General features: G+C 37.3%; 1 protein-coding gene across 1 annotated transcript in view; it reads right to left on the bottom strand.

Annotated features, from left to right (window-relative positions):
* Positions 1 to 875: 875 nt before the first annotated feature.
* The window catches only part of LOC134527509 (uncharacterized), a 114,860-nt gene continuing 88,019 nt past the window's right edge, over positions 876 to 27,716 (bottom strand). Inside the window, exon 4 of the mRNA XM_063360239.1 lies at positions 876 to 3,766. Within this exon, the coding sequence (XP_063216309.1) occupies positions 2,180 to 3,766 (1,587 nt within the window). The 3' untranslated portion in view covers positions 876 to 2,179. The remainder of the gene's footprint in view (positions 3,767 to 27,716) is intronic.

The following is a 27,716-nucleotide window of genomic DNA, read 5'->3' on the forward strand; positions in this document are numbered from 1 at the left end:
TGTGTTGTGGTCTTTTTAAATACAGAATGGTTTATCCGTGTAGGTAATTATTCATTATTTTATTATTTAGTTTATTGAGTATTATTGTTAAAAATATTAAAGTTAGTTTCTCTAATTGAAGGAAAGGAGGAATATGGCATAAAAATATACTTGGAAAAATAGTTTACGCATAAAAGAAGTTAATTAGATTTTGAAAAAAAAAATAAAACATATTTGCACGACGACAATAAGCGTTTGGTTCTAGCTCTGTAGGTTGTAATATAAATCAAATTTTTTTCATTAACAGTATTTCACTAATGACTTTTTCTGTAAAAAATATATAAATTTGTAATTTTGATTGCATAAAAGTGATTTTTTTTACTGTTTATTCTTAATTCATTAGAAAAATGTAACAGCATACTGCGGGAGTGGGGTAAAATTGAGTAATGGGTTCCTAATCCCAAATGGCACACTCGTAATGAACTTTTACTAAGAAATCCTGCAGAAGTTGTGGTCCCAGCCACGCGCAGACATCAGCTGTGAAGCCCGCAGCTCCGTCGCGACCACGTGTCTGGCAGAAGTAGCTCTCGCAACGCAGTGCCTGGCGACCACGCGGTCTCTTCAGCTGATCTTCAGCTTCAGCTGTACGCATCTATGGCGGAGTTACATCTGAGACTGTCTTACAACGAACGGTAGCTGTTCTCAAAAATTATTTCGAATTCTGTTCTTACCTGGAAAATATTTTGGTGCGAGTTGATTCAAGTATGCAAAACTTTTGTAATATGTTTACTTGACAATACAGAAATATCATAAAATACAAAAAAAAAATATGTTTGGTTCTCAAAGTGTAATTATGTTACGGTAGTTGCGTTTTTAAAATAAATTGAAACAAAATATTTTTTTTAAATTTAATTAGTACTTTATTTGCGCACAGATATCTTGCAAACTTTAAAACCAATTTTTTTTATTACAGAGAAAAAGGAATTTTAACTTACTTGAAAATCTTGAAAAAAGTTGCATAAGTATATCTTTTGCCGTCAGTGCCAGACAGTATATGTTACTTTTACCACTTAGCATAGACATTTCCTTTTCTTACTTGTTAATTACTACTTATATATTAAAATAACTAATTAAAAATAATAAATAAGGTTCAACATGAATGAGAAACTATTTTAAAAAACTAATATTTACATTACAAGTAAGGGTTAATTTAAAAAGAAAACTCATACTAATCTTTGGCATTTATTTGGTACCGTCTATATTATAGCAAAATGTATTTTCAAAGTTGTTCTTCAAATCTATCCATAAAACTAAGCATTTAAATTATTCTTATGAGTAAAGCATAAAAAAATATATATACACGTTGCATGTTTAAATTTTTGTACGGAAATAGTATAAATGTTTAGTATTTGAAACACAAAAAATTCAGCTTTAAAATTTTGTTTCATACTACTTAACTCTACTTAAAGTATTTAAACTGCGTAATATTAAATGGAATTTAATAAAAAATATTTAATGTCAAACATAATTAAATTACATGTCATAAATTCACTTTTATATTTGTAATACTTCCTAAGTTTTGCATAAAGAGTTAAAGAAAATGAAATGTAAAAACTGAAATTTCTTTGATAACAAGCTATATAAATATTCATATGTACATTATTCAATTTGTATTTTAAGTAATATTCAACACTTAATTTTTGAAGTGAAAAATTATTTTAAATAACACAATTCTATTTTTTGTTAATTAAACGAGAGAATTTCTTATAAATGACATTATTAACAACATTACAGAACGTGATTATCTATGAAATTACATCTTAAAATATTTTCTTTATTTAAATGTCACAATAAAAAGTTTTACTAAATACATGAATATTTACCTATATATACTATATCTCTATTTGTTAGAACTCTCCATATCAACTACGTATGGCTCACATAGAAAAGTGTTTACTCTTGACAGAGTTTAAGGCATGTACACAAAGTATACTAGATTCAACATGTTTGAATATGTCTTATAAATATTTTTTTGAATACAGATTCTTATCTAAATTACCTATTATATAATTGTGTTAGACGAAAACATAAATATTTATTAGTTTTAAAAGTTTTACATAATTTATCAGCTTTTAGCACTAACAGTTCACACACCTGAATACGTGTTTCTACACAATTAGAAAAGCATGTATGTGAGATGTTAAGCACTTGTGTTTTCTCCATTCGTGAGATTACTGATCTCTCCAGGCGGCAGCACCATCATGTCATGGAACTCTCCTGACGCCCTGATCTCGCATTCGGCCATCTTGTCGCTGTCGGCGCTCGCAGCGCTGCTAGTGCTGGTGGTGGGAACCTGGAAAGCGTCTTCCCTTGTCAGCCGCTGGCGAGCACGGTAGCCTCGGTAGTTGGACTGTATCTTAGTAGCCGCCTCAGAGAGCTCCTTCTCTATGGTCACCCGCACATTCCGGCCTTCCTCGTCAACCCCCGTCGACGTCTCTTGTAAAGATAAAGCCTTCTGTGCTACCTGCTCGTGCTTCGCGGTGGCATCTACTGTATTGTCGAGGGACAGGCCTTTCGTTGTCTCTTTGGCTTTATTTAACTTATTTTCAGAACTAACCAACATTTCAGTTGATACTCTTTCATTTAAATTAGGAGTGTTACTAACTTGATGAATACTTGTATCCATTTGTAAAGGTGGGCCAGAACCTACTAGTTCTTCTACTTCGTCTAAGGTACTTTGCTTCTGCCTTTGAACTGCTGTTTCCAGAGAACCGGATGTGCGAACTCCATTATCCTCGTTGGACGTTGAGAAAGTGCCAAAGGACTGTTGGCTGTCTGGTATTGAAGGCTCGTTCGTGAGAGACATCGCTATGCTATCTTCGACAGTGTCATGTTTATTCTTGCGAACCATGTAACCTCTGAAACATGATTGGATTTTGGTGGCCGCGCTAGACGGAGAAGAATCAACATCTTCTGACGTCGGAGCTTCCGAGCCATCTTGACTGGCCTCGCCTCTGTGCTCAGGCAGCTCATCGCACTCTGGCGGTCTTTGTAGACTAGCGAGGTCCTCGTCATCAGAGTCCGTTGGCTCAGCTGGCTGTCGGTCCTCAGTGTCCGATAGCTTAGCTGGCTGTTTGTCCTCGGTGTCTGTTCGCCCTGATAGCTGTCGGTTCTCAGTGTCCGATAGCTTAGCTGACTGTTTGTCCTCGGAGTCCGTTCGCCCTGATAGCTGTCGGTCCTTAGTGTCTGATGGCCTAGCTGGCTGTTTGTCCTCGGAGTCCGTTCGTCCTGATAGCTGTCGGTCCTCAGTGTCCGATAACCTAGCTGGCGTTTTGTCCTTGGAGTCTGTTCGCCCTGATAGCTGTCGATTCCCAGTGTCCGATAGCTTAGCTGGATGTTTGTCTTCGGAGTCCGTTCGCCCTGATAGCTGTCGGTCCTTAGTGTCTGATGGCCTAGCTGGCTGTTTGTCCTTGCAGTCTGATGTCCTAGCTGACTGTCGGTCCTCAGAGTCCGTTGGATCAGCTGGATGTTGACCCTCAGAGTCCGTTCGCCCTGTTAGCTGTTGGTCTTCGGTGTCCGTTGGCTCTGCTGGCGTTTTGTCCTCGGAGTCCGTTAGCCCTGATGGCTGTTGGTCCTCGCGAGGTGGGTCTGCCGACTCTCGCGAAGCAGCTCTGTGTGGAGTCTCTATCGTGGAGTCGTCTTCAGGAATGAATCCTATATCAGGGGTGATCATGTGCTCTGAGAAATTCTGGTCGGCAACGTCCTGTTGACTTCCTGCTGTTGGTACCTGTTTGAGCAGAGAATGTAATAATTACTTTAAGTGCTGCATGATTCTGAAATCCACAAATTTATTAATTTGAAAATTATTTTCTTTTGCACATATACATTCATCCATCTACAACTTAAACGAACAACTACCTATATACATTACTCAATTATTCAATTATATGTAAAACAAAATATCTATCGACGATTTTACTGTTTACTCTAAAGCTACTTTCAGACGTAACCAGTCATCGTTTCAAATCCTACTCTACTGACTAATATGAGAAAATCTCCTGACGTTTGCTACAGGAGTAATCCACATAAGATATCTGATCTGACGAGCCAACTGTAAATAGTACTTCAGACATGTACAAAGTCCGATTTAAATAACCAACGAGTCGTCATTACGAATACAAAGAAAAAAAGATAACATCGTATAACATATCCAAGGTTTACTCAAATTATATATTGACATATATAGAATATTAATTATATGGGGAATGTTTATAATGTAAATTACTTTATCAGTTATTGTCTTTGGTGACTAAAACATTTATGGTTTGATATTGACCAAGATATACTCGTGAATCATACTGTAGATTACATTAGCAAATCATGGGAGTGCTATCATTCTGACAGCAATCTAGCACTGCAATATATATACTAATAATAACACTTTTCTGTACATTGGATGAAATAATGAAAAAAATTAAGAAAAATTTTCTTAAATTAGCGAGAACTCAAAAACGTAGTTTTTTAAATTTTTGTCTGTTGGTTGTCTGTTTTTCTATTTGTCTGTTTCTCTTTGTTCCAGCATTAATATAAAACTTTATGGCATAACTTGTTGATGTTTCTATTAGAAAATTATCTGGCTAACTTTAAAACTAAAGTATATATAATTACAGGATTCCACCCGTAAGGGGGTGAAAAAGGTGTAAATATACCGTTTTCAGATAATGAATTATATATCTGAGATAATCAATAATAAAAATAATATTCAGTAACAATAAAAAATGTAAAGTTACTCCATAAAAATTATGTTTGCGTGAAATTCAACCCCTCATAGGTGAAAAAAGGTTAAAATTTGATCATGATATGAATTATATCCCGGAATATAATCAAGCATTAGAAAAATATTTGTGCACCAAGAATAAACATACGAATACTGCCAACACAATAATAATATTTTATAATACATATTCAACCCCTAAGGTTTGAAAAAAGATTAAATTGGTTTTTAAAATAAATAATTATATCTCCTAAACTAATCAAGAATATTAAAATATATATATTGACTACCAATAATTAACAAACGAAAACTATCAACCACAATTTTACTAATTTACGAAATTCATCCCCTATGGGGAGTAAAAGTGGTGAAATTTATTCACAATGCATACTAATCAAGCATTATAAAATATATTGGGTACCAATAATAAACATACTGTTACAAACGCGAGAGACCAGAACGCGATACCAGGTTCATGCCAGGTTCGGATCTGGCTCGCAGCCCCGCACGGCCTTTGACGTCACGCGTCATCCATTGATGTAAGGCATGCCGCGCATACCTGGCCGGATTACAAGGGTCATCGCTACCCTCCTCCAACTCTCGCTCTCCGCGTGGCACAATGCCTCGGCGCTATTATCTATCACTGAGCGGCCTTGGGAATTCCGTGGGTCTCCACGTGAACGAACGATGTTATCCTCGAACCTTCGGGCATCAAGTCGGCGTGGGATGACGCGATTCGCCCCAGTCGCACTCGTCAGTTTTAGAAGGGTGCCACATACTACTTAAGCAGGGACGCCGGCCTCCGCGGTTATTTTTTGGGGCGATAGAGTCTTGCGACGGAGTTCTGCGGTGAGTTCGGCGTTAGGCTTTTGACGACAGTGTGCCGCGACAAGTTTCGCGAGGAGTGAGGCCCAGTGAGGAGTGCGGACTGTGGAACTTGACAGACACTGTGTGATTTAAAAATAAAAAATTTTAAGTGCGAGTGATTAGTGATTAAGCCTTTTTAAGTAAGATAATATTTTAGTGATGTAAATATTGGTAACCAATAAAACTGTGAAATAATAATAATTTGGCTATCCCTTACGAACCCAGAGGTTCTCCTCACAACATTATGAAATCGTAACAATACAAAAACTACCAACCAAAATATTACCATTTTCCGATATCAAACCCTAAGGGTGTTAAAATGGGTAGGTATGTTTTAAAAAACGATAAATAAAGACTTCCGAATCAATAAGAACTAGAAGTATAAACTAAGAAAAAAACTTCAATCTAGAGTGACGTATTGCGTAATTTTTTTTAAATTTATTTTACGTTGTCTTTAAGGGGGTAAAAGAGCGGGTAGACTTTAATTTATTTTAAATACTAGTAACTTCAAACTAATTAAGTAAGACGTAAGTCATCATATAAAATTAAGTAATAAACTACAAATTATTTAACTACTTTGCATGTTTCCGCCCCCAAAGACTGTAAAAGAATTAAGTTTGAGTAGTATATAATAGTATGTCCTGGCGCAGGCGCTCGAAGGAGGAGCCAGAGAAGCTGACCGCCATCTTGGATTGTTATGTCACGGCGGCCATCTTGGATGACTGTGACCTTGACCTTTGACCTTGACCTTGACCCCGGTGGCCATATTGGATCCGCCATTTTAAATAGAGTGCCCCACTCACTCATGATGAAATTTTCGTCACGGTCGCCAAATCGATTTGTTTTCTGTTCCACTGGAGACGCCATCTTGGATACCGTCGACTTTGTTTCCGCTGTTTGTTCCTAGAGAGCACCAGGGTCGCTCCTTATTTTTTTTTCTGTTCCACTGGAGGCTGCCATCTTAGATACCGTCGACTTTGTTTCTGCTGTTTGTTCCTAGAGAGCGCCTGCGTCGCTCTGTCTCATTACATAAGGCCGATGTTCCATTACCTACCATAGCTATTATAGTCCTTATCGACATATCAAATTTAATTTTTTATGCAAAATGCTTTGGAAGCACTATGATTCGAACCAACGCAGCTCTGATCTCTTAGTTAGAAAACATACGCCCTTAACCGCACGGCCATCGAGACATTTACCAGACTGAGAATTAAATAAGGTATATATAAAAAAACATGCATATTCAGATTGTAATGTTTTTTAATTTGAAGTAATAATAGCATAACTTGTTCGAGACAGAACCGCCATATTGTATTAAGTCACAACTGTTGCATATTTCGTTATGGCAGCCATCTTGAAAATACATTATTTCAATGCTATAAATTCCGAAAAAAATCCAAAAAATATTTTAAAAATTGCCTACTTCAAGTGTTTAGTTAGGTATTTAAAAGATTTCGGTCCTCGGTTCGATTTCAGTAATTTATTAATATATTTAAAAAATTCTCAATAAAAAGTAATAAAAACGTTTTACACCACATGCAACATTTTGAATTGTCACAACTGTATAAATTATCGTTACGGATACCATCTTGAAAATCTTATTTTATTATCCGATTTTAATGAAAAAAATTTCAAAATTCACCAAAAAATTAACTTATTAGATTACTGATTGATTAGATCGATTCCCGTCCTTGGTTCGATCCCTGGACGATGCAAAAAAAATTTTGTAAAAATAATAACTTCAATAAATCATGTTCAAATATTTAAGGAGGTTAAAAATCCTCTACTACCAGCCTCCAGTAAGCCATTATGTCCACCATCTTGGAAATTTTTATTAATTGACCTAGAAATTCGGGGAAAATTCCATAATACACCGAAAAAATCACTCACTAATTTACATATTGAATCGATACTTGGTTCGATCCCTAGGCGATACAATACAACTTTAATTTAAAAGAATACCACAAAAGTGACAGTAACACCGGTGAAATGTTAACTTCTGAAGCCTTTGAGGTCTGCTCTGAGGAAGATGTTGCACACGTCGAAATCTCCTGCTGTGCTGAGAGAGTACGTGTAGCTGTAGAAGACGTTGTCATAGGGCTCTGCACTGATGATGGTAGACCTTCGATCCAGGTTGGTGTTGGTAGTGGTAATGATTCTGACGGCTAGATTCTGGTCTATTACGTTATTCAAGTCTGACTATCCAATCCGTTCATCGTCGCCGCCAGAGACAGACTGAAGTTCATATCTTTAGGCTCTCACTTATAAATTCTCATTAGCTGGTACAACACATGAGTCAAAACAATAACCATGATCATTATACTTCTCTTAACTTTCTCGGAACATTTTTTATAATGACTATGTAATATGACTATTGATAATTAAAATGTCATGGCTGTCATGAATTGTAACATCATCGTTGCAAGTATCGTTACGGCAGCAATTTTTAAAAAGTCCGTACTTGTTATCTGATTTTAAAGGTACAAAATTTTAAATTCAAAAAATTTCCGCTAATTTGAAAAGCGTCCGCTATCTCAAAAATCTATAATTTATATAAGAAAGGTTTTTCCAAAATTTTAAAATAACAAAAAAAATTGATAAAATTTTAATAAAAATATTTCACCATTGTGAAATTATGACATCACAACCACCATCTTGAAATTTTGTTAATATTAACAAAAAAAATTAGAAAAAATTAAATATTTATAAAAAAGTAATAAAATTTTAGTAAAAAACGTACTTACAACATGGATTCCTCGGTTCTAATTCGGCGAAAGCAAAAAAAAAAAAAAGGCGATGGATACTCCCTCCACGGACGCCATCGACAGACTGACCTCCCGCAACTAATACCAATATATATATTATATGTCACGTCCATCATCTTGTTTTCGTTATCAGGAGGCAGCTAACTAGAATTCGATGGATTGTTTTCATCTGTTTGAGAGCACTAACTCCTATGTTAGTTTAATATTCACCCGCTAGAATGACATAATTATTTATTTCCAGGGCGTCCGCCATCTTATTGGTCGTATTAGCCTCCATCATGGATACCTGAATTTATAAGCTAGATGATCGGAAAAAAATTAAACATTCATCAAAAAATCAGCAATTAATTAATTGATAGATTCGATTGATTATAGTACTTGGTTCGATAGTTGATCGATTCAGAAAATGTAATTTAAAGGAAAAATACTCTTATTTGATAAAATATTGTGCCAAGTCCTAATCGAAGCTTAGGTTCCTGGGCTACCAGCCTCCAGTAAGCCGCTGATGACATATCGGATGCCATCTTATAAATACGTAATTATTAACCTAAAAATTCGAGAAAGAGTTCTAATAATCGTCCGAAAATCATCTATTAATGTAAGATTGACTCAATATATTTCCGCCATTAGTTTCATTTTCGGAAAGTTATAGTAAATAAAATTCAAATTAAATTTAAATTCTGTTTCCCATTTCCTCTTGTGGAGTTTATTAATCATGGACTCTAAGAAAAACGACACTATACAAGATAACTGTACGAAGAAATAAATACTTACCTCTGTGCCTACCATGGAAGTCTAATTTTACGATACTTGGAACACCTTCCTACCAAGTCTTGTCCAATGTTAGGCGTATAGACCAAGCTTCTCTGAACCACGAGACCAATCATATTCTGAGTACAGTCTTAACGATCCACTATCAACGAAAAGGAAGCACATTTAGAAGCAAAATAGATGAAAAGGAAGCACAATCGGAAGTACAATCAACGAGAAGGAAGCACAATAAAAAAGGAAGTACAATCGGAACACAATTGGAAGAACAATCAAAAAAAGGAAGCTGTATTACGAGAATTTAGTCTTAGTTAGAAATCAGATCACATGTACTAAACAATATATTTAAAAAAATCTAAATAATCGAATTATTTTTCAATATTACACACATGCAAGTTAAACAAGTGATTATTGTATGTAGCCAGTTCTATCAGTTCCTTAAGTATGGAGGCTATTTCGTCGAGGTGCAAGTAGTTTCTCCTCAAACCGATTCCACCAACAGTCTCAGGCGATCAACTAATATGTTAGAATCTTACCATGACGTATAATTAATCTCTTATGCTATCGTCATCTTCCTGAAATGTATGTTACTAATATTTTTAAGATCACAACCGTCCCAATGTTCATCATAAGCTTGATCAGAATTGTTCATTTTAACACGCCGTTTTCATCGTTTCGGTCTCAGGGCTTCATTACAGCTGTAGATCTTAACAGCTTTAGGTGCTTCATCACATTCTTTGGCCTTGTCACCAGCTTCAGAGTAACTGTCGCCATCACCGTAGAAGTCTGCGTTTTCACTTATATTACTTAAGATTTCGATATCATTGACATCGAATATCCTTTATCGTCTTCAAGCTTCCTTTTTAAATGTCCATAATTTTTGCAAAGTACGGACGATCTACCTGAATTCAGGTTTAAATATATTCTCACTTTTCATGGTAATGATACTTCCATTGTCTTCAGTCTTCCATAAATCATTAACGTAATGGTACTTGCAACAATAATTTTACAATTCATAATGGCGGCCATTACATCATAATTGTCAATGTCATACCTCGGCGATCTATGGTGGCTTGATTTTAGGATTCTCGAGCCGCTTTTATAACATTTCAAGTATTGACATTTCTCAGGAATAAAATGGGAAATTTTCCCTCAAAACGGGAATTTTGCCCTCAAAATAGGGGGAAAAATTTTATGTTATTGTTTTGAGATTTTTTGGCGGATTTTCTCTCCTAAAAACTAGAAATTTTGTTGGATTTTGGTGAATTTTGTGTTAATTTTGGCAAAATTAGAGTTTTTTGCCATTTTTGGCTAGTTTTGAAGGTCAAGGACAAAGATAAGTTCATCCAATATGGTCGCCGTTACGTTAGAATTTAAGATGGCGGAAATCGGCTCCGGTTCCACACCCTCAACCCTGGGCTCGGAAATACTATTAGGTATATAGTACTTACCTCCATAGAAAATTAAGGTGATTGTAAGAAACTGAGCATGAATAATTGAAACAATTATTATGTAGGGTGTTTTACCAATTTTCGAAATTTGACCCCAAATGCAATAGTAATAAATCATATATCCAAGAAAATCGATACGCAGGTAAGAAACTGAAAAAGAATGACGTAAGTTATTATGATTTAATTTAATGTTTTTTACCTTTACCATTTTATATCTTCTTCCGCAAAAAGGGTGAAAATGCGGTTAGTTTATTTTTATTGCAAAAGTCTTATCTCTGAAGCTAATCAATTGAGATGTACGTTTTGCGTTATGATTTTTAAACATACAACATCTATGAGAACCTTTTTACTATGTGCTGAAATCCTACTTTTTAAGTGATGAAATATTGTAAATTAGGATTTGGCATTGAAAACCATATCTTCAAATTAAATTTAAACTCTTTTAAGGTATTGCGACCTTTTCAATCACTTTTTTTTTACTTATTTATTTTTAATAAGGTTAAATCATTTTTCTATTTTACATTCAGCATATTTGTTTTATCCATTTCTAATAATAATTGTAATTTTCTTTCTTATTATAAGACTATATTTTAATTCATATATTCTAGACTCAGTTAAGTTTATTTAACCGTTTTCACTGGGTGATCGCTGGGTGCGCTGTGCCAGGACTGTGACGTCACCCTACTTCCGCTGGCCTTGCGTGCGGGTTTCGCACGATGAGCTAACAGGTGTGGACGTAGCGACGCAAGCAGCTCGGCCCTTGGACGGGAGCGCTGGCAGGAATTCCGTTTTGTAATCTATACTAATATTATAAAGCTGAAGAGTTTGTTTGTTTGTTTGAACGCACTAATCTCAGGAACCACATTGAAAAATTCTTTCAGTGTTGGATAGTACGTTTATCGAGGAAGGCTATAGGCTATATTATATTATCAATAACATTAGGGATCCTTACCAAAAGTCCAATTTAGAATCAAATGCGTTGGAGGGGATTAGATACAACATGCAGTACACGTACGAAGTGAGTATTGACAATGCCGCAGGCGCTAGAAGTTTATTTCCTATTGCCTTTTAACATTGTTGCCACGCACTAGATGCCTTATCATTCTTAATTTTCCCATACAAGTAAAAAACACCCGTGTGATATTAACAACGAAACCATCAGTACCCTCATAAGAGTTCAATTAGTATTTAAATACTTTTTATCACTTTAAATCGCAAACCTAAACTATTATTTTTTTCCTCTCTCTGTGTTTAATTTGTTTTTTTATTGCCCTTTTTTCCAAGTATATATATTTTACAGACTTGAAACTTCACAGTAATGTTCCTTATGTTACGCAGGATGACGTTTTCTGAAAATTAGATCTCATGGGTGGTTAAAACCAGGCAAGAGTGGGTATTTTGGCTGCATGAGAACAGGATTTTGCATTGTTCATGCCTTCTGCGTCTCCATGGCAACGGGCATCGCGCGGCAGTGGCGTACCCACAAGGAGGGGCATGTATAATGAGCGGCGCAAGAGTGATCTGCCTGTAGACTACCGTAGCGAAGTACGGGTACATCAGTTGTACGTTGCGTGCACGAGTCGGGAAACCATTGGTGCTATTCATTTTCTCTCCGGTACATTATACAGCATTGTAATAAATTTTCACTGAATTTTTTTATTATTTACCATTAGGTACTGTAAATGAGAGATGTGGCTTAATTTTTTTCCATTAGTATAACCGTGCGAAGCCGGGTCGGGCAGCTAGTCCTACATATTTGAGATACGAGCTACGTCTCGGGAGTACGGCACAGTTCACAATTCACCTTGCCTTCGCCATCAAAGGTAAACGACGGCCTTGCAGAATAAAGTGCCCGTTTCAGCGTTTTTTAAGCATTGAACGTTTGCAAACGGTCAGTTCAGTGCTAGAGATTTTGTTTAGAAAAAGACTTGTAAATTTGTGGAATGCCTGGCAACGTTTTTTTTTTATAGTTACGTAAGTGTGGACGTAAAACTGTTTGGAGTAAATTGTGTGTGTCTTTGTGAATTAAACGATGTGCACTTATTTTGGGCCAGTTACGTTTGTTAAAAAGACGTGGGCACAGAGAATAACGTCATAGGTTAACGTCTTGGTACCGTTTACGACTGTGGATTAATCCGTTAACATGGGAATCACAAGGTAAGATTACTTTATATGGAAGCAGTATGTTTTGGGGGCTCCTGGCACAGGCGCCAGGTGGCGGAGATGGGAGCCGGTCCGCCATCTTTGATTTTGACGTCACGGCGGCCATCTTGGATTACCTTGACCGTGACATTGACCCTCAAAATTTGCCGAAATTTCCAGTTTATTGGAAAAAAATTCCACTATAAAATCTAAAAAAAAATTGATAATTCAAAAATTAGGATTTGTAAAAACCTCAAAATACTTTTTGCCTTAGACAGAACACAACATCCTAAAAGCGGCTTAGAAGTCCTAAGAGCTATCCGCTCTAAGCCGTCCAGGTCATGACTTTGAAAAATTGGATTACTTGGCAGCCATTTTGAATTAATGATGTCACCATTGCACTTTTCGTTATTGCGGCCGACTTTAAAATCTTTATTTATTATCCGATTTTAATGAAAAAAAATTTAAATTTATAACAAAATTTTACTAATCAAATTTTTATAAAATATTTTAAAAAAACACACACATTGAAGTGTTCTATTCGAACCTGGTGAGGTCAAACATAAAAAAAAATGGTGACCGATAGCCTACTTCCTCCACGGAAGCTGTCGGCAGACTGAACTTCCACCATTTATGTCAAGGTATATATATATATCGTCAGCTAGTATGACGTCATGTCCGCCATATTGAAATTTCCGTAATTTTAATGCTAGAAATTCCGGAAAAATTTTAAATTTTATAAAAAAATTAATTAAATTTTTATAATAATTTTAAAAAAAACACCATTGCAAATATTGTTATGGCCGCCATCTTGGATTCTATAAATGTTGCATTTTTCATTATGCCCGCCATCTTGGTTGAGTATGATGTCATCATTACACTTTACGTTATGACCGCCAAATTGGATTATAGATCGTTGGACTTTCCGTTATGGCTGCCATCTTGAAAAACTGTAATTTTTATGCTAGAAATGTGGAAAAAACTCAAAAATTATAATCAAATTTGATTAATCAAATTTTAATAAAATATTATTTAAAAACGCACTTACGCCTTAAAGTCCTCGGTTTGAATCCCGAAAGAGCAAAATTAAAAAAAAAAGTGTTGATAGATCCTTTCTCCATGGAAGCCACCTGTAGACTGACCTCCCACCACCAATACCAAGGTATATATCTTCAACTGGTATGACATAATGTGTGCCATCTGGTTTTCGTCTGCTGGAGGCCACCATCATGTTTTCGTCTGCTAGAGCATGATACCACCATGCTAGTTTAAGTTTTACCCACTAGAGTGAAGTAATCATTTATTATTATTATTAATGTGGCACCTACCATCTTGACATTTGGGCACCATCTTGGAATTGTGTAATTATACAGCTATATATTCGGGAAAATATCCAAAATTAATTAAACAAATTTTCAATTAATATACTGATGGATTCGATCGATTCTGTCCTTGGTACGATCCCTGAGCGATGCAAAAAAATTAATATCTAAAAAAAATTATAATTTCAATAAATTATGTACAAAATTCTTAAAAAGGCTTAAAATACTTTACTACCAGCCTCCAGTAAGCCGTTATGACCACCATATTGGAAATTTGTATTTACTGACCCAAACATTTGGAAAAATTCTTAAATTAATCAAAAAATCACTCATTAATGTACATATTTAAACCATAGTTGGTTAATGCAAGAAAGGGTACTTTAATATAAAATACTACAAAAGTGACAGGTTCAAGAAATAAAACACAAGTTATTTTAAAAACAAAAATGTATTACATAGATTCTACACTACTACAAGTACAAAAAACACAACCAAATTACTAAAGTCTTGAGCATTTAGCGATTTAAACAGTCTTCTTAGAGTACGAAGTAAGTTCTTTACATGACTTTAAATGTCTTTTCAGTTTATCAGGTCGATTCATTGGTACACAACATTTTTCAGACAGAGAAGAATCATCCATTTTATTAAAAGGACAGGGATATATTTGATGACGTTTTGCACTTGGAATATTTTCTAATGTTTTACCTTTGAATCTAATGAATGTTCACCTGTCCTTTGCAAAACCACGTGTGCCTTGTCAATTTTCCATAGTGTATAAACTGGCTACAACACACATTGCACTGATATTTAATGTGTTCAGAGTTATTATTACAATTGTGTATTACATAATCACGTAATTTTCAGTTTTTGATTTTGTCACAGTACATACAGTTGGGTGATGGAACACCGTCAGCTGCTGCTTCCTTCATCAATGTCACTGGCACCGTTGACAACCATTGTTACACCGCTAAAATGTTAACTTCTGAAGCCTCCGAGGTCTGCTCTGTGGAAGTTGTTGCACGCGTCGAATTCTCCTGCTGTTTTAGGAGAGAAGATGACTGTTGACGTCGTTGTCATCGGGCTCTGCACTGTTGGTGGTAGACCTTCCATCCAGGTCGATATTAGTAGTGGTAATTATGCAATTGAGTTCTCAAGAATAGCTAGCTGCTGCTATATTATGTTAGACAAGTTTAACTATCCAATACGTTCAGCACTACAGCCAGAGACGGATTGAAGATCTCATCCTCCGGACCTCAATTATATATTCTTATTGGCTGGTTCAATACATGTGGCAAAACAACAACCATGTTCATTATGCTTGCACTTAACTTAAACGTAGCATTTTTTATAATGACGATGTAAGCTATCGAGACGAGAAATTAGTTAATTGCACTTGATACACTGAAACAGTATTCTTTGAACATTATTTGAATACCCGATTGTTTCATGTCTACGAGCATTTGTAGATTTAGTACATGATGCACCACAGTATTTGCACTGTCGCGATGAACGCTCTTCATTCATCGAAGTCTGCAATGTTGATGTCGAAACTTCAATCGATGGAACAGTCAATACCGGTATCACAGATTGCACCGAAATGTCTGCATTTGGTGGTACCGATGACGTCAGGATGTCCGCAGCTGTCGACACCACAGACGTTGAGTTCTTCGCTGTCACCGTCGTCGCTGTAGTCATCGTCGGTGTCATCAGGGTCCGCGATTTTGATGGTAGATCGTCCATAAAGGTCAACATTGGAACATAAACTAAATCTCAAGAAACTTACTGAAGAGAGACGATCTGTACTGCACCGCGGCTAGAGGAGAACTGAGGGTCCTGTCGACTGAACCTCACTTATATACGCGAGGCTTACTGGTATACTACATGAGTCAAAGTATTAACTTTATTTAAATGAATTTTTTATAGAAAAGGAAGCATATTTAAAAGCACAATCATCGAAAGGAAGCACATTCGGAAGCACAATCATCGTAAAGGAAACACAATCGGAAGCACAATCATCGTAAAGGAAACAATTGGAAGCACAATCAACGATAGGAAGCACAATCGGAAGCAAAATCTTCGAAAAATAAAGCACATTTGAAGCAAAATAAAAAAGTAATTGTGTTACTAAGTCTTAGTTAGAAATCAGAATAAGAGAAACAAAGCATTTTTTTAAATTTAAATTATTTATTTCCGTTCTCATCATTATACATGTCAAGTTAAACAAGTCATTATTGTGTGTTCTTTGAGTATGAAGGATATTTCTTTGATGTGCGAATAGTTTCCTGCACAAAGCGAAACATATAGAAGTCTTAACCTGTCAACTAATATGTTAGGATCTTCCCATGTGGCATAATTAATCTCATCTGCTATCGTCATCTTCCTGGAATGTATGTTATAAATACTTTTACGATCACTTTCTTTATCAGGATGATTTATTTTATTACGACGTTTCCATCGTTTCGGTCTCAGGACACCATCACAGTCTTCGATCTTGTCAGCTTAATGTGCTTCATCCTGACTTTGCTTTTATCATCAGCCTCAGAGTCACTGTCGCCATCATCGTAGACGACATCGTCTTCACCCAGATTACTGTAAGAAGTTGATATCATTGATGTCGAATCTCCTTCATCGTTTTCAAGCTTCATTTTTAGGAGTCCATCATTTTTACAAAGTACGAAAGATCTACTTGAATTCGGCTTGAATATATTCTCACTTTTCACGCTAAGGATTCTTCCATTGTCTTCATTCTTCCATAAATCATCAACGAATCGAGATTGGAAGAGACATGAACATAATCTCTTCCAAGAGAAGGAAAATTATTGACGTAATGCAGTTCACTCTTCTTTAGACTAGTAGATCCATCGTTGTCCTCTGGATTGTACGCAAGCTTGTCGTTACAAGTTCTATTGTGTCTTTTTAAGCTCTCTCCTCCCGTAAACGACTTGCTACATCGAACAAAACTTATTATATTGCGTAGTGGATTTTTAACACAGACATTCTTCTCGTGTTGTCTACCATTCTTTCTCGAGATAAATTCCTTGCTGCAAAACTTACACCAGTGTCCTTTCGATAAAGCGACAGACACCGAATCAGGATCCATTTTAGTTACTGAGACTAATGCCAGATGCAAACTGAGAGTTTTAAATTGGATCTATTACTTAAATATATATTTTTTAATATTTAATCAGCGAGAGATAAGCTCTTTCATACAAAAGAACTTGTTGCAAGTAGAGTCTATTCTTGTCAACATATGACGCCACGTGTTGTTTTCATGTAAATATTATTTAGTTATTTTATGTGGTATGCGGGATGCTCACTAACGATCGCAAAAGAAGAATGGCTTCGCTAGACACCAATGAGAAGGAAGTTCGTGTTGCATGTTAGTGTTACTAAGATGTCTCATGGCATATTATTCGACTGAGTAATAGATGTTTATTTTTTGAATTCCAACTGATAAAAATTTTGCAAGTGCTGATTTGGTAGCAAAATTCAATAATATAATGTAACCTTGAATAAAATGACATGACTCATTAAATAAACAATCCTTAATGCAGATATCAGTTTCTCAGAAATAACCAGAAGCACTTGGAGAAACCACGGGAATAATCAGAAGCACACGGAGAAAACCTTCATAATATTGACAAGAATAAGCACATGGAGAAAACCATCACACACTTTCCTTAATAACAGAAAATCACAGAAAAAAAAAATTAAATTAAAAGACGATAAATAAATAAAATAAATAATATATAAATATAAAAACAAAACAAAACCAGCTTTTGTCAGCTTGTGAACTACTCCTTTGCTGAGCAAGGATAGAGTTCTTGCACAAACCAAATACTTTGGTAATTTTTTTTCTTTTTTCTTTTCATTATTATAATTTTTATTTTTTGATCTTGAATTAGACGAACGCGCGTTAGTTTTCTCCATGAACTCCTGATTATTCTTGCCATTATTTTGATGGTATTTTTCTCGTGCTCATTATTCCTGTCGAAACTTCTGCTGATGTTCTCCGAATGCTTTTAGATATTTCTGAGGAATCGATCTCTGCATGAAAATCTTTTTTTTTACTTAATGAGACATGCAATTTTATTCAGAGTTACATTTAAGTAGTGAATTACTGTTAGTAAATCGGAACCCTCATTACTTTTATCAGGTGGTATTCAAACAAAAATGTCATTTCTCAGTACAATAATATGTCTTAATACGGTTGAGAGTCACGATCATGCAAGACGATTTTCCTTTCTCCTTGAGGTCTAGAAAGCCCTCCTTCTCTTGCGATCGAGAGTGAACATTTCGCATCCCACATGAAAAACAAATAATATTTACCTCCACGCAACATGCGGTGACATCTATTTTCGAAAAGCAGAACTATTTCAACACGAGTCTTTTAAAATAGAAAATTAACTCTCGCTGATGGATTATTCGAATTAGTATTTAGGTATCTGTTTCTAAATAAAAACCTCAATTTGCATCCATCATTTGTCACAGAAGCTAATATGGATCCTGGTTTGTTGTCTGCAGCTGAATCGGAAGGACATCGCTGTAGATACTGTGGCAAGGATTTTGTAAATTGCGGAATATGGCGGAGTTACAAACCTAATTTATGTAAAAATATATATTCCATAACTATAATTTTAATCAATGACGTAAAAATAAAGCCTGGCTCTTACGATACCCATCCCCTTAACGTTTTCATACCAATTTTCTGTTAGCGCGCCTGCTCCCGTGTGGGTAGCATTTCAGCACCCTTTCAAAAGGGTCTGGCACTGGGAATAAAGGTTTTCATACCGGAAATATTAACTAAAACCGTACTTGAACGTGTTATTTTTTCTGCTTTAACCACGAGCCAATGTTGTCAAGATGATGGACCCGCGTGTAAGAACATAAACCTGTATATATTAACTTATGTAAACATTGGGGAACATAATATTATGCCAAATAAAATTTGATGATATTGAAACAACTTACTCTGCAATACTCGTATTTGGTAAACTTAAATAGTCATAGAAATAAGTAATCTGAAGTTTTAAAATACGTAATAACACTTGCATTGCTCTACTGATAATACATAATCTCCTCTTAAAGTTTCCAGATTCTTGGTTGAACGTCGATAGAGCGCGCTATTTTTCAACCTAGGTATTGGATAATAATTTTATTTTTTTAAATAAAATATTACGGATTTGTGTGCTTAAAGCAAATACCTACTTATATATTTTATTTATTTATCTAAATGCGATAATAAAATTAAATTCATAGCTCAGTTCTTTGGTTCGATTATTTCTACAAGTAGTTTTAACAAATAATTAATTATTTATGTTTATTAGGAAATTAATCTCCATATATTATTACTGAATAAACTTAGCACTTCATAGAAACTCTACACCTGTTGGTTTAAACGAAAATGTGAGATGGTTTTCCTTCACTTCAGGTTTAAGTTTACTATGCGAACAACTACTATGTCTCACTTATTAACGAAAATTGTTAGAAACTATTTCTTAAAGTAATTGAATAAGTTAGTCACCAATCAGTATGTACGTGAGTATAAAATATGTGAATCGGTATTATTTGGAAATAGTACAATATAAAAGCACTATTAATATTGTGATTTAGTTGGGTGAGCTGTCTTATTAAAGTCAAATTATGAATGTATAATAAATAAACTACTTTAAAGCAAAACCAAATTCCCTTGTATCATTAATTTTTTATATTACTAGATTTTTAAACCAACCTTCTAATGAATATTCATTCTCGTTAATTTTAAAATTACTCTGTATTTTTTTAAATACTGCACAAAATTTGATGTATTTTTTGCAAGTGAAGTTTAGAAGATTAAACACCAAAATTCATTCACCAGGTTGCATTATTTTTAAAATACACACGTGAAATTTTCATATAATTTCAGTAATTGGTTAAATTGACATTAACATGTCTATCGCCCGATAAGCTTAATTTGTCGGCAACTGCGTTGGCTGGTTTTCTGTTAGCATTCTAGGTATCGTGTGCATGGAGTAACTGATTATTTCTTCTCTTCTGCTAGATAAAATGTTATGCCCATTTTTATCCCAATGGGTATAATTGAAGGTATAGCAGAAATAAATATGCCATCATGTGGGATGGGCTTAATTTACGTGAAGAATATTCGGACTTAACGTACACCAACAATAAATAAAGAATTAAATTCTTAAGTATAAGAAGTTGAAACGCCAACGTACGAATCATATGTTCCATATTCGGTTATAAACTAAATAGATAAAAATGTTTTCTTCAAAGTCCTTTAAAAACCAATTCCAAAAAATTTATTTTTCATCAGAAATTAGGTATGTTTACCATTTTTACCCATACCTATTCCCCTTTCTAACAAGGTATTTAAAACCGATATAAGTTAAATATACGCTAAAGTTTAATGACAGGAAAATGTATTAAACTGGGCATATTTATGGGTCCAAGCAAAGTTAGACAATTTTATCATTCAGGTACCAGTAATTTATTAGGTCTGTACTTTTAGGTAATGTTATATCGATCTTAAGAAATTGCAAGACTTGTATTTCTATAATAAACTCTTAATTATGCAGCAATGTTAAAAATAAAAAAAATAGCAAATAGAGCATTATAATTTGGGAAACTATTGGTGTAATACAGACTAATACTGAGCGTCTTGTACGGGACAGCCTGGCGTGTAGATTATACAGAACAAAAACATGCATTGCTGGGGATAGGGAAGCGAGCAGTCGCCAGCTACTACTCGTTCCTAACACCACGGCTTCTCTGCTTCTGTCTTCTCCCCTCCTCCCACTCATCCTCGAGGAACGAGCGCTGCGCTCAAGGTCACGTCAGGAAAGAAGGGAAGAGGAAGGTTGTCCCCCACTCCCCGACTGCCCGCCCCCTGCGCAGTGTTTCTCAGACTCGCCACCCTGCTTGGAGGCACATCACTCCTCAGCTCGAGTGGCGAAACAATCGGCCGCGAGGCGCCCCTTATTGAGAGAAGGGATATTCTGTCGTTGACTTTTGTATTGTCTAGTCATCTCATTGGCTGATCACAGTTAGAATTTGACTTCACTCCTCTTTTTTTCTGCTGGTATTTTTTTTCTTGCTGTAGTTATATTTTATATGCTAGATTATCGTAAAAAATAATGTGCGGCTGTAAGAGAGACGTTTTTAACTCAGAAATTGTCGACTTGTTTACTCGCTCTTAATATTTGCACTAATGGTAATTTATTTTAATTATTAAATATTTTCAATCTTAACTCGTTTAATTAATTTTCTTTTTGTTATCTCATTCTTGAATAAAACCATGGACATTCTTCTTAACATTCTATCAACCATTACCTCAAGTGTTTTTTGAGACACCAACCACCAATCAAAACCCTGAAATGGCAAGCAAGTGGTGAGAAACTATCTCCGTTACAAAAAGATGGAGAGAAGGGGCCCGCCTCGCGGCCGATTTTTTCGCCACTCGAGCTCAAGAGTTGAAGATGTGCCTCCAAGCAGGCCGTTGTACATACTGTTTTAAAACGTTCGCTAACACTGATTTTAATTTTTGGTGTAATTCAGTTCACTTGCCTGGAAAGTGTCTGAAGTAGTGAAACTCTTTTAGTTTACCTTTATAAAAAACATGTAAACATAATATTCAGATATTTTACTGCACCGAAGGAAAGTAATTGATATGTTATATAGTTCCTGGTAGCCAAATTGAATAAATTGCTGTGCTGAAAATTTACCAATATATCTTTAAATAAACAATAGTGCTGAATGTAAACAGTGATTTTATAATTCAGAAAACAGCTGGTGCATTATCATCAAACATAAAAAATAATTTAAATACACATAATTACAAATTATTAAAACCATTTTAATCTGTCTGCAGACATTGTTGAATATGTTATCTTTAAAAGATTTGTGCAATGGGAGTGCATGACTTGATGTAAGTTTTTGGACATACGCCATTGCTAAGAACTTTTTCTGTTTGAAGAAAAACTAATAAATAAAATAAATAAAAATAAAAATACTCAAAAAAAGACAAAAAAAACACAAAATTAAGCAAACAATTGCTGTTGTCAACAAGGATATGAACACCACAAAATATTCCGAAACAGGAATATGGTCAGCAAACAAACAAAGAAAAACAAAGAAAATATACTAAGAGAACGAAAAAATCCCCACAAATGATGACAACACAAAAATATTGAAACCCAAAATAATTCAGCACAACAGTTGAAGCGAGACAAAAAACATGACAAAACGAAAAGACAAACAAATACAATAGTTTTACCTAAACAGAAACAAGCGACGTTTCGGGAACTGCTATCTGCTCCCGTCCTCAGGCAGAGACGCACATGGTACGGAAACACAGGTGCGACTGAGAAGGGGCTGCCGCCGTTTCCTCATATGCTCGGCCGGGAGCGTGTGACAGCGATACCGGGAACTATTACGTTCCCATAACTCGCTATGTGGTCGCCAATATAAATAGTGCAACCCCGTCACTTTGATCGAATCATTGGAAACGTCGGCGGGGCGCGATGTGTGTGATTTTAAGATTAAAGGTGGCTCACGGTCCAGAAGAAGTAAAATAGCTGTCGCATGTTGCTTGGCTCTATTTTTAATAGTGTAGGTGTCAGGCGGGGGGAGGTCACCCTTTCCCCTCAGTTAGTTGGCTAACTGATGCATGAGAGTGTCGTGATGTCTGTATTTAGAGGCGTGTGGAGTGTGCGCAAAAATGGCCTAATTAATCTCGTTGTGTGAGTGTAGTGTATAGCTCCAAGGCCGCACATACCCGGCTGACCAAGCAGGCATATCATCGTGTAAGTTTACCGATGTGTAGGAGAAATTACATAGATTAGTAAACACCTGGCCGCCTTAAGGACCGAACTATTGCGTTCCAGTATAGTTCGGTCAAAGTTAGGCTAAACCAGTATTGCTGTAGTTAGCCCCCAGGCTGTTGTCGTCTAAACCTGAAAAATAGAGATTGAAATTAGTAAATGAATGTCATCCTATTCTATTATTGTTCGAGCAGAGAGATGCCCTCGTCCAGTTTTTTTTTTTTTTTTTTTTTTTTTTTTTTTTTTTTTTTTTTTTTGTCGCAATTCAAAAACCCATGCCTTCCGAAACGCGGCCGGCACTGGAGGTGAAGCCTGCCAGGCGGGTCTCGCCCTTCAGGCATACGGAGTCAGCCCTAACACACAGGCAGTGGACCGCTGCATGGGTCAAAACCTACACCTGCATGCTTCGGACCATTTCGAATTAGCAAGAAAATGAAAGTTACATTAATGAATTAATTAATAATGGCTGGGGAAAACAACTAGCAAGGACTAGTGGAGGAGGTGGGGGAAGGAAAGATTTGGTAATTAAAGGAATTAGGGCCTGCGGTCGAGTTGTCGCTGGTTTATAATTAGAGCCCCGCTGGGTCAAAGGTAGTGTTGACGCAATAAAATAGAGCCCCGCTGGGCCAAAAGTAGTGTTGACGCAATATTTACGAGTCCTGGGCATGTCAATCATTGGCTAGTCCAATGTTGATTATTTGCACCGCAGGACGTAGACAGGCACATCGGGGCCAGAGAGAAACGTCTGCTACGTTTGCTAAGTTGCCCTGCGTACATGGGATGTGTGGATTCTAGTATAACCTGGCTTAGGCAAGTCGCGGTTTTTTAAACTGTCGCTGTGCAGCTGGGTCGTAGTCCGGAAGTGAATTCATATAAGTATTGGCATGTTCAGGGAGCTGGCCATAAAAAGACCTGTTTTGCCGTTTTATATATTCCTCTACATATTCTACTTTGAGTAGCTGGTGTACTTCTAGTGTGCTGGTGTACCAGCCGCAATCTGCAATGGCTCTAAGAAATTTATTTTGAGTGACCTGTACTTTATCGATATGGCATTTTGCTGCATAGCCCCAGATTTCGCAAGCATATAATAATTGAGGGCGAACTATTTGTAAATACAGCTGTAATTTTTTCTTTCTAGGAAATTGGGGGGCCTTAAACATTGAGTATAGGCTGCGCAAAGTGCCTCGCGCAAACTGTGTCACCTTAGTGGTGTGAACTTTCCAGGTGAGCCTGGTATCTAGAGTTAAACCTAAATATCTAGCCGATTTAACAAATGGTATGGCTTGATTAAAAATTTTTAATTCGCGGTCGGGGGCGGTGTATTTTTTAGTTAAAATTAAAGTTGTGGACTTGGCTCCATTTATTTTAATGCGCCAGCGAGTGTACCATTGTTCGAGTGAGGTAAGCTGCCTCTGAACTTTGGTTAAAGCAAACTTCAAATTCGGGGATTGATATATTATTGCAGTGTCGTCTGCATATAATTGCACGTGGGCATGTTCCCGCGGGATGTCGGCTGTGTAAACATTATAGAAAAAGGGTGAGAGTGGGGACCCCTGCGGCACACCTGCTGTCAGCTCCCGAGTGGATGATTTCGCCCCCTCTATTGATACAAAAAATTTTCGACGCCATAAATAGTGGGCCACCAGATGAATATACGTGTCTGGAAAGTTAAATGTAATTAATTTTTGAATTAAGCCAGGTATCCAAACTTTGTCGAAAGCTTTTTCCGCGTCTAGCATCGTTGCGACAGTAAATTTCGCTCGTGAGTTAAAACCGTCAGTGGCCTCTTCAATGAGCTTAATTAGGGGGTGAGAGGTAGAGTGGCCCCTTCTAAAACCAAATTGGTTATCTGGAATGACTTCGTGTTCGTCCGAATGGTGAGAAGTCGTTTGAGTAAAATTTTTTCGAAAATTTTACTCATGCTATTTAGGAGGCTAATAGGTCGCCTGTTTTGTGGTAGTGACGCATTTTTTCCCGGTTTCGGAATGGTGATAACTTTAGCTAGTTTCCATGACGCTGGGTAGGATTTAAGAATAAAAATAGCATTTATTATTTTAAGAAAGTATTGTATAGCCTGAAATGATAATTTCTTTAAAGTATCAAAATTTATTCCGTCAGGTCCGCCTGCTTTATTTTTTGGTCGCGAGTGAATAGCTTCTAAGAGCTCTTTAATTGTTACGAGTTCCGGCTCGGCTTGTGGAACGATTTGTAAATAGTTATTAACAGCTACTGTCGTGGTCCTAGTAAACTGAGGCTCGTTTATGTCCTCGTTTGGTGAAAATTGTTTTTCAAAAATGTCTGCTATAGCATTTGCTTTATCTATCGCGTCATATTTAATGCCCGCGTTTGTAACAATGGCCGGTGTGGAGATAAATTTATTTTTCCCTCGTAAATTGCGTGTGAGCCGCCACATTTGCCGAGGTTGAGTTGCGCACTCTGTTATTAAGTTTCCGTATTTTTCTATTTTTAAATCTTTAAGTTTTCGCGAGACTTGAGCTTTAAGGCGATTGTATTCAGTCCTAGCTTGCGGTGTTCTCGTTCGTTGATAAGTGTTGCGCGCCTGCCGTTTTAAAACGATTAGCATGTCTACATCTGGGTAATTTATTCGCGTAAATTCTCTTTTATTCACGATTGTCGTGTGTTTTTTGCGCACGTCTGTAATTGTGTCGGTGAAAAGTTTTACGTGAGTTTCGAGCTCATCTGCTGTGTCTATCGCTGGAGTTTCTGTAAAAGTTAATTCCAGGTCTTCGCGAAATTTGTCCCAGTCGGGAATACCAAAAGTGCGGCTAAATATCGCTGCGCAAAATTGAGCATTAAAAGTTAATTGAATTAGTACCGGAAAATGGTCTGAGTCAAGCTCATCTAATTTTTCTGAAATAACCTGCGCACCTGGTATGTTTGTAAGAGCTATATCTAATATGTCAGGCATGCCACCATTCGTTGGATAGCAAGTTGGCGAGCCTGGAGCAAAAATTTCGTAATTATTTGCTACCGAATGATCTAATAATTTTCTGCCTGCTGGGTTAGTATTTTTGCATCCCCAGTCTTCGTTTTTGCTGTTTAAATCGCCTGCGATGAAAAAGTGTTGCTGTGGATTAATTAATTTATTTAAATCCCTAGAAAGTAGTGGCTTATCTGGGGGTTTATATACTGCCGACATGCAAACATGCGCATTTTTATTACGAATATTTATGCTGGTGGCCTCTAGGTGCTCTAAGCCAGTTATTTCTATCGGATGGTGATGAATCCCGTGTTTAATTAATATGGCTGTGCCGCCCCCACGAGTGGCGCGGTCAGTGCGGTAAGTGGTGTAACCACAAATATTAAATCGATGATGCGGTGATAGGTGAGTCTCGGTAATGAATGCCACATCAATCCCATATATTACAAGGCACTGTTCCAACTCGTACGACCGAAGGCGGAGACCACATGCATTAAAGTTTAGGAGTTGTAGTGTTTTCCCCATGTTTACTGCCATTTACTGGAGCACTGTCGCAAGTGCTTCCAATAGAATGGTTTGGCGGTATTTAATGCTCTCGGTGGAGCGGATGCGTGCGTAATACGGTTCGAGTGCCTTCACTAAATTCCAATAATCGCACATGCGCAAGATCTCTGCGAGTTCCGCGAGGCTAGTGATATTATTATTTGGCTGTGCTTCTGGCGCGGTTTCTGTTCTATGCTGCTGGCTCTTCTCGACGCGAGCCTGCACGATTTCCGTTGCCGTGCGCCGTGGTGCGCTTACGCCTGACGTAGCTGCCGCGTATGACGTCGAAGCTACTGCCTGTGTTTGATTTATGCCCGGTTGGCTGGCCTGCTCGCTGGGCCGTGCGTTTCGCGGACTGCGCTCTGTTGTTGTTGTTGTTGTTGCCCGGTGCACGTGTTCCCTGGTGGGCGCGGGGGGAGGGGGGAAACTTTCCCGCGTCGGTGCGGCCGGCTGTGCTCGCGAGGCTGTGCGCGCAGCTTTTTGTGCTGCCTGTTCCGCGGCGGCCTGTCTACGCGACTCTACAATCTTCAAAAACGCGGGGCACTGTCGCCAGGCCGCGGTGTGGCCTGTCTCTTTACAGTTCGAGCACACCTTTGGTGCCTCAACTGGGACTGGGCATTCGCTGCGGGGATGCGAACCCGCGCACCTGATGCATTTAGGTACTTCTGAACAGTTTCCGGTGGTGTGTCCGAAGGAACTACACCTCTTACAGAGCGGGACGTCTTCCGCGCGAGTCGTGTACCGCTCAATCTTTATACCACTTGTGTAGTATAGTTGTTTGACGGCGTAGATGTCGTGCGCGCTAGGTGCCACGCACACCACGAATGACGGTGTTGGCTCGAAAAACTCTTGCCCTGAGTTGCGGTCTGTTAGCCGCCGACTGAGCTGTTTGATGAAATTTACTTTAAACCCGAGCGCGGTGAGCTCCTCAGAAATCGCATCAACCGGCGTGAATTTACTCAAATTCTTGATCACTACTTTTTCCCCTCGCTCGCTGGGCTGGGAGAAAGTGTGGAAAGGCACATCGTTTGCTTTAAACCAAGCGGTCGCTTTGTCTTGGTCCAATTTGCCATCAAATGTTATGCGCACTTCTTGACGCTTCGTCAGCGTCATTCGGTTTTTGATGCCGAGTCGCGCGAAGGCAGGGCCCAAGCTGCCGATTGCCTGACTGTTGCGGATTACGAATGGTACGCGTTTGTAGCGCGGAGCCTCGTCAGTCGGTGTCCGTTGTTGCGGTGTCGGTACCGCTTGTGACGCATCGCTATTACGCCTGCGTTGTCTACGCTCAACAGTGGTGAAGCCACTGTTGTCGTCCTCGGTTGTGGTGGGCTGGAGCCCTGACGGT

This window comes from Bacillus rossius, chromosome 1 (genome assembly GCF_032445375.1).
Source record: "Bacillus rossius redtenbacheri isolate Brsri chromosome 1, Brsri_v3, whole genome shotgun sequence".
Lineage (NCBI taxonomy): Eukaryota > Metazoa > Arthropoda > Insecta > Phasmatodea > Bacillidae > Bacillus > Bacillus rossius.